The sequence below is a fragment of the Battus philenor genome, unplaced genomic scaffold, assembly GCF_028537555.1.
Source record: "Battus philenor isolate CCGP_79_NKW_IND1 unplaced genomic scaffold, ilBatPhil1.0.hap1 SCAF_11, whole genome shotgun sequence".
NCBI lineage: Eukaryota > Metazoa > Arthropoda > Insecta > Lepidoptera > Papilionidae > Battus > Battus philenor.
Window position 1 is genome coordinate 3,698,589 of NW_027181673.1, and position 12,674 is coordinate 3,711,262.

A 12,674-nucleotide genomic window follows, 5' to 3' on the forward strand; every position below is an offset into this window, starting at 1 on the left:
TTATATTAATATTTAATGGAATCAGGCGTTACCTCGCGGAAGTCCATCCTAAGTAAGAAAAGGACCAATATTTAGCCACTTCCGCACATGCAGTGGTAGTCGTGCAATGAAATGCACCGCCCGCCAGCCCGTTGATAAATGCGTATGCGGCAAACAATGCGAATCACACAATCGCCACCATCAAATTACTCAACACGTGTTTCACCCCTCCACGGGGCATCTTCAGGAGTTATGTTACACCGATTAGTGCCAAACACAGAGTCAAAGTCAAGACTCTGGAAGGACTCGGAAGTGGCTAAATATTGGTCCTTTTCTTACTTATATTAATATGACCATGATCAACAAATTTGTTGACGGATATTTTTATTTTAAAACGAATTGGTCGATGATGTAGTTTATTTGGTTTTTATTACTATTTTGGTAGGCTAATTAGAAAAATATGTAATTCTAACGCCCGATGTAATGTTAATAGGCAATTATTTCGCAATACTTATAATTTAGTTTTGGTACTAAAACGTTACGAATTTTGAAAATTTAAATGATCATTTGATATGGTGGATTACTGTCTCATATATCATAAACGAAATCTCGTTTTTTATTTTGTACACGTTAGTTTAAAATGTGAAATAAAAATCGTTATCATTTTTATTTTATATTGTTTCATCAAAATGTTTCAGTAAAAACCAAAAATGGAGAGAAGCGTTATCCCCCAATATTTTTTATGGCTAAACGGTACTGCATTTAGATCTACTGGCTTTAGTTTTATATCGAATAAAAAAATACAGCAAAAACCGCTTGTATACACATTGTTATAATTTTATAATAAGTATGTGAATATGTTATTTTAGTAAAATTTCATATATGTCTATGGTATATTATTCCAGGTGTTATAATAATAGGACAGTCGATTTAAAATTAATAATAGAAGTCCAGAAATAAAACTAGACAATAGATAAAAATGATAAGTGACTAAAATTTACGAAAACTTCTAAACAATCTCATTTCGTATATAATACAGCGTGATTAGTTATAAGTATAAAAGGTTTAAAATTGTCAATGTATAGCTTATTTATCATCGAAAAGCTTTAAAACTTTTAGACCTGTTTACTATCATTCAGTACAAAGTAATCACTCTAAAATATGTCACATAAATTATTTTTTCTAATGAATTTCGATCGGCCTGTATCTCCTGATAATACAAGTCTGCAGGGACAAGTAACTAATAAAGTAAACAATAATTAAATTCAATATGTATTTATTCAAATTTCTTAAATGCTTTTTCTCATTTTATTATTATAACAGTATTTATTACTTCTGAAACCTTTCATTTTAGAATGTATACCATTGATTCATTTTCAGGTTGTATGTAAAAATTACATTTTCCTCTATGATATTTTACATCTATTTCCTATAAACCTTTAAGGAGTAAATAAAACGAGATCTGTCAACAGTTACAGAATATTTTAATTATATAAAAGTAATCCCTTTATTTTTCTCTCTATTTTTTTTAGTATTTAACACTTTCTTACAATTTATGTATAGCGGCGAATTTAATGTAGAAGGCTTTCTCTACCTGATAACCGTTTAGGCAGTGCAGAGATAAATCTTTTCAGATGAAACAAGATGACACCATAAAAGAGAAAAAAAGTAAAAGTAAAAGTAAATTGAGAAGGAAAATAATTAATAGGATTAAAACACCCTATATACTTATATTAATGGATACTACTAAATAAATATTATATACACTATTATATACTATTTATAAAAATGTAATAAAAAATGAAATCCAATTATCGTGATTATTCTGTTAGATTGTCGTATATTTTCTGCCTTTACTTCTTGTTTCTCTTACTCATTTTAAATGTTCTTACACGTAACATAATATCTGGACAGTCATTTGACGTGGAAAATAGTAAGGTATCTTATTTAAAAGGCTTTAAAGAATATGTGTAATAAAATATGTCGTGAAGTGAATTATATGTGAAAGTAGAACGGTGTACTGATTTAAAAGTAATTCAAATACGAAAACAAAAGCATAAACCTGTGAGCGCGATCGAAGATAATATTAAGAAGTTCGACTTGAACTTCGCTTTGTATACGCTTCATTTGCCTATACACACGGTTCCTTTTGATACAAAAGAAGACATTTACATTCGAATATAAAAATGTTTTCCTTAAAATATTATGATTGAACACTTATTTACTATACATAAATAATTCGTTTAATATTAGTCTAGTGTTTTTCCCAACGTTGGGATGATGCCTTATCCAATCTGGTAATAAAGAATATGTTCAATGGCTCAAGAGTCGTCCTGAGACTACACTTTGCTATCCAAAACGAGCCCAAGGTACACTTTATCGCAGGCTGTCCTGTGTTTGGAGGGCAAGCTGGGAAAGATAATAGAAGAAGGTAGCATATCAGAAAAGGCGCCCCTCTGGGCGAAGATAATCTGCGTCCAATATTCCTAAAGTTCTGCAGAAAAGTAGAGAAAAAATGGGATAAAGAGTCGGTTGTGACTCCGAGCAAATACAAAGTAAGATAAGATGCCTCTAGTAGCAAAAAATTGTTAGCAAAATAAACTGGATTAGGTGATATATAAGATATTAAAATAAAATAATGTGGGAGTCGTAGATGCGCTAATGTGATGTCTGGATGAATAATTGGTGTAAGATTTTGTGGGCGAGCGGAGCCGACGGGCGAGCCTAGTGTGCCGACGTAGTGCAGTGGGCACGCGCACGCACCGGTGACGCGGGCGCAGACCTTTTGTTTCAAACAACAAAGGCGCAGCTTTGTTCTATTGCCCGCTGTCGCTCGGTCGCGGAGCTCAGTGCGCCCCAGGATCCCACGGCGAATGCACGTTCTTTTTACTCGCCCTCAAGCGTTAACAAATATTTGTTCGTGCGTTAAATAAATTGATAAAGTGTTACAAACATCTTTTAATTACACCCTAACACTTTACTGGTGACCCCGACGTGATCGCAGCAAGCATTAAGATGGAATCAAGAAGCGGTAGTCGAGAGCGCAATGCAGACGGAGCGGTCAGCATTTTTAAAGTTGGTGTTAAAATACCGCCATTTTGGCCCGAAGAACCAACACTGTGGTTCGCACAAGTGGAAGGCCAATTCCAGGTTTCTGGAATCACATCTGATGCAACAAAATTTTACCATGTGATATCCCAACTGGAACAGCAATATGCCGCTGAGGTGAAAGACATTATAATAGCCCCGCCGCAAGAAAACAAATTCCTCAAGTTGAAAACGGAGCTGATTAAACGGCTGTCAGCCTCCCAGGAAAAGAAGTTAAAGCAGCTGCTTATGCATGAGGAATTAGGTGACCGGAAGCCCTCTCAATTTTTTAGGCACCTACAGACGCTGGCTGGCCCTGCTGTACCAGATTCGTTCCTGCGCACTTTATGGAGTAGTCGGTTGCCACACAACGTGCAAACAATTATTGCATCACAGGCAGATACGCCATTGGAAACAGCGGCTGACCTGGCGGACCGGGTGTACGAGATTGTACCAGCACCCGCAGTTCATATCGTGGCGTCTACCGACAACAGCATATCAATGACGGATGTGATGTATCAGCTAGCAGAACTGTCAAAAGAAGTTGCATCACTACGAGGGCAAGTGACTAGATCACGTGAGTACGGCAGATCTAATTCGCGTGATAATGGACAACAAAATAGGCAACATAGCCGCAACTCGCGCTCGCGCTCACGCCCCAGACAACAGAACCCAGATTTTTGTTGGTACCACAATAGATTTGGTGAACGGGCTACTCGATGTACGACTCCGTGCAAATTCGTCGTGCAGGGAAACGCAAGTGGCAGCCGGAAATAGCGGCTAACGGCTGCCCGTACAAAACAGTCCGCTTATTTGTCACAGACCGGTCAACGAAAACGCCATATCTTGTAGACTCGGGATCAGAAGTGTGCGCGTTTCCACGGTCGCTATTGAATCAAGCACATTCTAAAGCAAGCTATCAACTCTATGCCGCAAATGGGTCCTCAATAGCAACCTACGGCTGGATCCACTTGAAACTTGACCTTGGATTGCGGCGAGCGTACAGTTGGCGTTTTGTAATAGCGGACGTGTCAAGACCAATCATAGGCGCTGATTTTCTCAAATTTTATGGATTATTGGTTGATGTGAGAAATAATCGCTTAATTGACGGTCTGACTACACTTTCAACAAGCGGTGCACCTGTCAAGCAACATGATGTCATCTCATCAATCAAAGCCGTTAGCGGAGACACCGTCTACCACCAACTTTTACGTGAGTACCCCGCTATCACATGTCCAGCTGGCACGCAGAGGGAGGTTAAACACGGTACGGAACACCACATTCGTACGACACCAGGTCCACCTGTGTCTAGCCGACCTAGAAGACTCCCACCGGATAGACTGATAATAGCCAAGAACGAATTCGATGAAATGTTGGCGAATGGTACCGCGCGCAGATCTGAAAGTGCAACGGGCATCAAACCACTTCCTGATAAAGTGCAAGCTATCCAGGACTACCCAACTCCAACTACAGTGAAAGAAATGCGCAAATTTCTTGGCATGTACAACTTCTACCGCCGATTCATACCTAGAGCAGCAGAATTTCAAGCCCCTCTCAACATCGTGCTATCAGGACCTAAGACAAAAGGATCGCAGACCATTACGATGACCCCAGAGATGTTACAAGCCTTCAACACCTGCAAAACCAGTCTTTCAAACGCAGTTTTACTTGCTCACCCTACGCCGGACGCGCAGTTGCCTGTGTTCACAGACGCATCGGATACATCGATAGGAGCAGCACTTCAGCAAAAATTTGATGACAGTTGGCAACCACTCGCTTTCTTCTCACGACGCTTAACTTCAGCACAGAAAAAATATAGCCCCTATGATCGTGAGCTGTTAGCTATATACGACGCCATCCGCCACTTTCGACATATGGTAGAAGCAAGACCATTCACGGTTTATACAGATCATAAACCGTTGACATTTGTCTTTCCCCATAACCGCGAAAAATGTTCTCCCAGACAGTTCCGATACCTTGACTACATATCCCAGTTTACAACGGATATCCGATATATTAAAGGAAGCCAGAATGTCGTAGCGGACGCGCTTTCACGCATGGAAGAAATTGGAACACAAACGCTGGATTATGAAGCACTCGCCAAAGCACAAGATACAGACCCAGAACTCAAAGAACTGATACAGAGAGGTTCCGCACTCAACTTAAAAAAGATTAAAGCTCCTGATTCCGAAACGTTTGTCTTCTGCGACGTTTCTACTCAAAACCAACGTCCATATGTAACACCTTCTTACCGAAAACTGGTCTTTGACGCTCTACATCGACTTAGCCATCCAGGCGCAAAAGCGACAGCAAAACTTGTCACTCAAAGATTTATATGGCCTGGAGCACAAAAAGATTGTCGGCAGTGGGCCAAAGAATGCACAGATTGCCAGAAAAGCAAGATATACCGGCATACCCAATCCCCTATTTCCGATTTCCCTCTTCCTTCTCAACGTTTTTCCGCCATCCACATGGATATTGTGGGCCCTTTACCAATTTCGTGCGGTTACAGGTACTGCCTTACGGTCATCGATCGCTACACTCGTTGGCCTGAGGCATATCCACTTCCAGACATCACGGCAGAGACATGCGCCCGCGCCTTCATCGCTGGCTGGGTGTCTCGCTTTGGTGTACCTCATCGCATCACTACTGACCGGGGTACACAGTTCCAGTGTGAGCTCTTCCGCAACCTGACGTCCATCTTGGGTACGCAGCATCGCCCTACTGCAGCATATCATCCTGCGTCCAATGGCATGGTGGAACGCCTACACCGTCAATTGAAGGCTGCAATCATGTGCCATCAGAACACTGGATGGACCGAAGCGCTTCCGTTAGTACTCTTGGGGATCCGCACAGCCTGGAAAGAAGATATTAAAGCTTCAGCAGCTGAGCTCGTCTACGGCGAAACACTACGACTACCAGGAGAGTTCTTCGTACCTAACAAGGCTTCTCCTGACGTCACCGACTTCGTATCACGACTCCGTCTCCACATGGCTCGGCTGTCTCCTGAACCTGCAAGCAGACATGGAAAGAAAACATTTTACGTACCGAAAGATCTTGCCACAGCAGAGTTCGTCTTCCTTCGGCAAGATGCAGCCAAACGTTCACTGGAACCACCATATACAGGTCCCTATAAAGTTCTAGAAAGAGGAAGCAAAACCTTTAAGATAGTTGTTAACGACAGAGAGTCCACCGTTACCATAGATCGACTAAAACCAGCATATATGACCAGAGATGACAACACGACACCACAAACCAGAACCGAGCAGATTCCGACTTTAGCCAATTCCGTTCCTAAAAATATCAACCCCACTTTGACAGAAGAAACCGTTCCAGTAAGGAAAACCAAATCGGGACGTACTGTCCGCTTTCCAGACCACTATCGACCGCAGTAACCTTCGGTCTCAGCGGGGGAGTACTGTGGGAGTCGTAGATGCGCTAATGTGATGTCTGTATGAATAATTGGTGTAAGATTTTGTGGGCGAGCGGAGCCGACGGGCGAGCCTAGTGTGCCGACGTAGTGCAGTGGGCACGCGCACGCACCGGTGACGCGGGCGCAGACCTTTTGTTTCAAACAACAAAGGCGCAGCTTTGTTCTATTGCCCGCTGTCGCTCGGTCGCGGAGCTCAGTGCGCCCCAGGATCCCACGGCGAATGCACGTTCTTTTTACTCGCCCTCAAGCGTTAACAAATATTTGTTCGTGCGTTAAATAAATTGATAAAGTGTTACAAACATCTTTTAATTACACCCTAACACTTTAATAATAAGTAATTTATAAAAACATTTCAAAGGTTATATAACCAAATGAGACAATAACTGCAATAATGTAAAAACTGTAACTGTGTAGCCAATGAAAACTGTGACCTGGGAATGTAGATGAGGTAAGAAAAGCAAAGCATGAAAGAGGATATGTTAGTGAGAAAAAGTAGACGGAAAGAGAATGTGAAATAGAAGTAATAAATATGAATATCTCATTTACTCGAATCTCTAACATTTCTAAACATGGCGAGAGATCCGTATAAAAAATCATAAGATAGATCCAAAAACAATTCCTTCATATGGACACCTAGCCACTTAAGGGGTTAATTTTAACTGATGTTTTTTATGAATGCCTACTTTCAGGATCTGGTATGATAATTAAACTTTAAGGGTGTCGCTCTTTGAGGTTTGCTACCAAATAAATAAAAGGTAACGGGTAAGTTCCATTTATTCCCTGCCATTTCAAACTCGGTAAAATCTGTAAATGACAATGTCTTGTCGTAGTGAAAGAGATGGGGGACAATAAATGACTAGGTCATCCCCAGAGAATCTAAGATGAGCGAAATGAAACAAAGAGAGACTAATCCTCTTGACATGCCTAGAGTACAACAGAACATGCGTTGACAAACGTTGCCACAATATGCCACTCATATGCCATTTATACATCTGTAGGAACATGTGTGTCATTTATACAAGCACACCGAAACATTATTCCGTATGGAACAGTCACGGAATTTACGAGGCATAGATTTGCACCAAATATTCTATTGCCTGGTGTTTCAATTTTCTTCATAAATGTAACTGAAAAAGAAGGCTTTTATCTCAGTCCTCTACCTCTGGGCTACCAATGCTCATGCCACTCTATTTGTCAATTTTTTTTCAACGTGAAATCTATAAAGCCTGAGTGTAAATATGAAAATAAATTAACTGAACTAGTCCAGACATTCTTAGCTTAGCAACATATTTGTAGATTGCCATTTATTTATATACTAAATATATTTATAAATATTAGTCTGTAATATCTACGAATTTTTGTTATTTAATAATTGAATTCTTTAGAAGCATAATAATATTTTATTAGACATTGCAGGGTAAATTTTAATTTACCTTATAGGTTAAAAATGTTTCCTCGTTTACCTCGTTACGTGGAATGTCCAATAGAACGCGGTAAGTCTTTACAGAATTTCCGATAAATTAATTAAAAAATACTTAGTGTTTTTTTTTTCGTAAAGAAATTCCTTTCATTTTGTACAAAAATGATACGAAGAATGTCTTTGGAAAAATATAATTACGTTATAAATACTAGCTTTTGCACTCAACGTCGTTATTTATTAAGTGGTAATATATTTTGAGATGATGATGCGAGATCGAATTAGATTTCAGAAGAATCAAGGAATCGAGGAAGGAGAGAATAAGATTGAACGGTCAAGCGGCGACCACGAGCCACGAGGGCCCCTTTTTGGTAGACCGCCAGCATAGTTAAATAAGAAAAGGACCAATATATAGCTACTTCCGCCAAAGTGCTTGGTAGAAGTAGCTATATATTGATCCTTTTCTTACTTAGGATGGACTTCCGCAAAATAACGGCTGAATCCATTAGATATATTAGCACAGGTAAAGCCATGGCAAGTAGCTGGATGTGGCAAACGCAAGAAAAGTCATCGCGGTATTAGTTGGAGGAGGCCTATGCTTGGGGCGGTCCAAGATTCCGCCTCGCGGACTGCATGCGTGGCATTCGGAGCGGCAGATCCTGACGGAAGAGATCTACCAGGACCTTTCCTTGCCAGCAGCCGTGTCGGCGATGCTGAGGGTCATCGGCATAGAGGGCCGTGGTCTCCTTCTGTGTAATCATCATGGTCCAGAAGGCGGCGGCCGAACTGGATCGGCATAGGACAGATACCACTCAGGGACGACGCCGTTAGCGAAGGGACGCGCCTTGTGACGGACCTTCGGAGAATGGTGTTCCCCTGCCATAAACCCGCCCTTGGATTCGCGGGTGTTTAAGGTAGGGGCCCTTAACTCCCACTAGAGGGTTTTGACGGCAGCGTTCCATATATGCATACCCCGGAAAGGGCTGTCTAAATTAGCCCAGCGCGAGGGAAGACCGCGAGGCAAGACCTCATGGCGAACCCTGGCCGGGAGCTATAGCGCATCCCCGCATAGCGCAGGACATATTGAATATCCGGAAGATTTACCCCCGATACCAAAAATTTCTATGGTTTGCAGTGGGCGTTTATCGGGTGATATAATTATTTACCGGAGAAGGGGTTTATTCACCGGAGCCAAAAAATCTTTTCTGATTCTACGAGAAGTTAAAAAATTTATAGTCGATTTATATAACAGATGTAACTCACATGTAATGTTTACTGTTATACATTTGACGAAATTAATAAAACAAAAAAAACTCCTGTTATGTTTTGTTAGCTACATCCCTTTGTGATAAAAATATGCCACCTAATATAACACGTGGAAATAATAAAATCATTCATCGTAGATAAGACCGACAATGTGCATGAATAAAAATAATTTGACTGAGGGTGGCAGTTAAGATAAAAATACTTTCTTACTTTGATGTGAAGATCGTTGCCAAATTATTGCGATAAAATAACAATCGAAACAGAGGAAATTTTACAGACACTGTATTTGTACGTATGTCAACATTTTAAATTTTAAAATTTATACTGTATTTCCGTTCTCCGTTTTGGATTAAAAAGGGTGTGAGCCAAGTATTTTTGTTTAAATTTTTTTCCTTCGATTGTAATTACACGCTGATATCCGGTTAGCGTCGAATTGTCTGCACGGGCTTTTGTTTACGGCTTGAAACTTTTCAAACGTCTTACGACTTTTATCATAAAACAATGACTAAATGTCACTTACATATTTAATTAAAGAGAATTAATTAAATTACCAGTTTTTAAGTAACAAATTTTTTTCCTATTTTTTCTTAGTAAGTTATTTTTGCATTCTTTCATAGCTATAAATTTTAATGTGATTTTTACAGTTCCTTAGCTTATTTCGTGTACGTTTACACGTTGTGTTCATTTTATATTAACCGCTTAATGCGTAAATAATAATATAAAAAAATATTTATTAATTGTAATAGATTAATATGTGTGTGTGTGCGTGTGCGTATGCGTGTGCGCGTGCGCGTGTGTGCGTGTGTGAGTGATGAATAAAGATTAAAAATCTGAAAAACTTATTTGTAAACAAGGACCCTGATCCCAACTTATTAGGGGTACGAGAGGCCTCCAAGAGCGGGGGCCATAAAAAAAAGTAATGTTAATTAATAAACAAACAGTTTCCGGAATATATATGTAGCAAGGAAATTTCAAAGACGATTTTTCCTAACGAAATTTGTGAAGAATAAATATAGTAGTATAGTAGAAAATAAATATAGTAGTCCTGTTCTCGAAACAGCCTTAACAACTGTTGGGCATTGTGAACACGGAATTTTCTCTTTCTTTATGAATATTCCGCCACATAATTTACCGTGATAATAACGCAGTGTGTGGCCGTTGGTTAAACAATAGTAAAGTTAATACGTTGGTTTTTTTAATTTTGAAAACAATGCGTTTCGCGCGAGTTCATTTTTTTTAGGTTAGTGTTATATTTATAATAACGAAACATATTAAAGTCCTTGAATATCCTTTTAACCCTCAAATGCGTGGCTTATATGTATAAATTAAAAAAAATTATTAACCTTGCAGATAAGTACACTAAAATGCAGGAAATAAATAGAAAAAAATATGTATAAAACATTTATTATACTTATTATTTAAAAACCTTAAGTTGTAGGTATACAACACTGTGCATTTACTTTTAAGTGTACTCATTTTACATTTAAGTAGTATTTTGCAGTTTTGCATCATTATGCATTTAAGGGTTAAAATATTATACTTTTAAATTTACGTACTGTAATTTAAGTGTAATCTTCGATATCATCATCATTACCGTCATCAGTTCAGCGGCAAAACAACTGCTAATAGACATAAACCTACTTCTACAGAATTCATATAACACCAATTGAGATTCTGTATCCAGTGTCATTCAACGACCTTCGTCGCCTATTCACTTACTCACTCACAAGTAAAATGTCCTACATTCTGCATGTCAATATTTTTAAGGCTCTGTTTTTGGCAGCGTCTCGTTCACGTATTTCGTAATAATTTTTTCAATTTATATTTTACCGTTACATATTTTTCTCATTCTTCACATTTTATATTTTTCTCTTTTCTTTCATCCTTTATCTTATCTTGCATTTTCTTATCGTTTATATATAATCTTTTCATACAACGCTTATCTTCCTTCGCCACAATATTTGAAATAACAGTTTATTATTTATATATTTAAATTTACATATATATATATATATATATATGCGTGTATACGTTTGTACGTATATTTGTATAAATGTATTTATTGTCTATATGTAAATGTTACTACCAGTTATTTATCCTTATAATATTTCCATTTAATAAAAAGTATTAATTAAATAAAATAAATAAATTATAAAACTCGGGAAATAAATGCTCCATTAGTTTTAAAGGTATTAAAAGATTTATAAAAATTATCATAAAAAATACCCGTCCGAGTTTGTTCTTCTTATATATTGCGTCTTTGGAACTTTCGAAAATATTTATTTTAAATTGAAAGGTACTACTTAAGAAAGCTCATTTTGTTTCCGGTTTAGCTAACTAGGTTCTACTGGCATTCTTTTCATTACGATCAAAAGAGATTACTATAATTTATCCAAAGTAATAAAATTTATTGAATGTAGTAATTAGAACTTTGAAATGAGTCATCTTGTTTCTGAGGTTAACAGAAACACATTCACACGACATGTTTTCTTGTTTACAGTAAGCGTTGTGATTCAAAAGTTTGTTATACTTACTTCTGTAAGGCCTGTCTAGAATACATGTAGTATGATTATATAAGTTGGTATATAAGTCTCGTGTAATATAAATGGTGTGTTAGAGATTGGTGAGCATAAACTTTGAACAGACACCCTCGGGCTGTATGAAAGTGTCCATCATGCGGTAGTAGCGATATCACGTCACACGAACTCGTGCGTGTATTACACGGACGAAACTCAAGATGCGATCGCAAGATTCATCGATGTGGCGAATACAGTAACCGCCGCGCAGATACTGGCGCACAACCTGAGGATGGCTATATAGAGTAGGGATGAGGAAGTGGTGGATTGTTAAGGCGCCGCTAGAGAGATTAAGAGGCTTCCTTTTTTTACGTAAACACTGTAACACGCAAAAACGTGACAAAAAAACGTAAATAATAAACGAAAATGTAAAACAAACGGGCACGGACGCTAATATCTGTGGAACACGGATTATAATAATAATAGAAAATTACATTGGTTGACAGTTGGTGTCAAAGATTTTTTGTTCAAAGAAATACTGGTTTCCTCGTCACGTTTTAAATCACGATACCTGAGCTTTAGTGTTATGGGATTTTCATAATTTTATTATAATTAAATTCCTAGGTATTCTCCATATTCAGTTAAGGGTTAGAAGCTTGGGCCTTAAAGTAGGTCGATCGTTTAAATGCTTTCAAAGTTGTCGTAGGTAAACATGCTGCGTATTCTGTGGACTGCTTTCAGTACCAAAAAGTCGATCTGTTCAGACTTCCTACTATCGGCAGCTTTTTCAGCTACTCAGATAGAAAATAAAAGTAAGAAGAAAGAAGGAAATTATATATTGTCTGACGAATAAATAGAAGATATTGAGTAGGATAAAATATGAGCATGAAAATAATACTAGAAAAAATACCCAATACTGGAGATGTATGAAAGGTCTCCAAGAAAGGGTGCAGTCAAAAAAAACGCCTGAGAGGTA

General features: G+C 38.3%; 1 protein-coding gene across 1 annotated transcript; it reads left to right on the forward strand.

Moving 5' to 3' along the window:
- The first annotated feature begins 2,994 nt into the window (after positions 1-2,994).
- LOC137931963 (uncharacterized) lies at positions 2,995-12,002 on the forward strand. Its single transcript, XM_068775479.1, has 4 exons — positions 2,995-3,748; positions 3,817-6,401; positions 8,459-8,657; positions 11,827-12,002. Exons 1-4 carry the CDS (start codon positions 2,995-2,997, stop codon positions 12,000-12,002), a joined length of 3,714 nt encoding a protein of 1,237 aa, XP_068631580.1.
- The last annotated feature ends 672 nt before the right edge of the window (positions 12,003-12,674 follow it).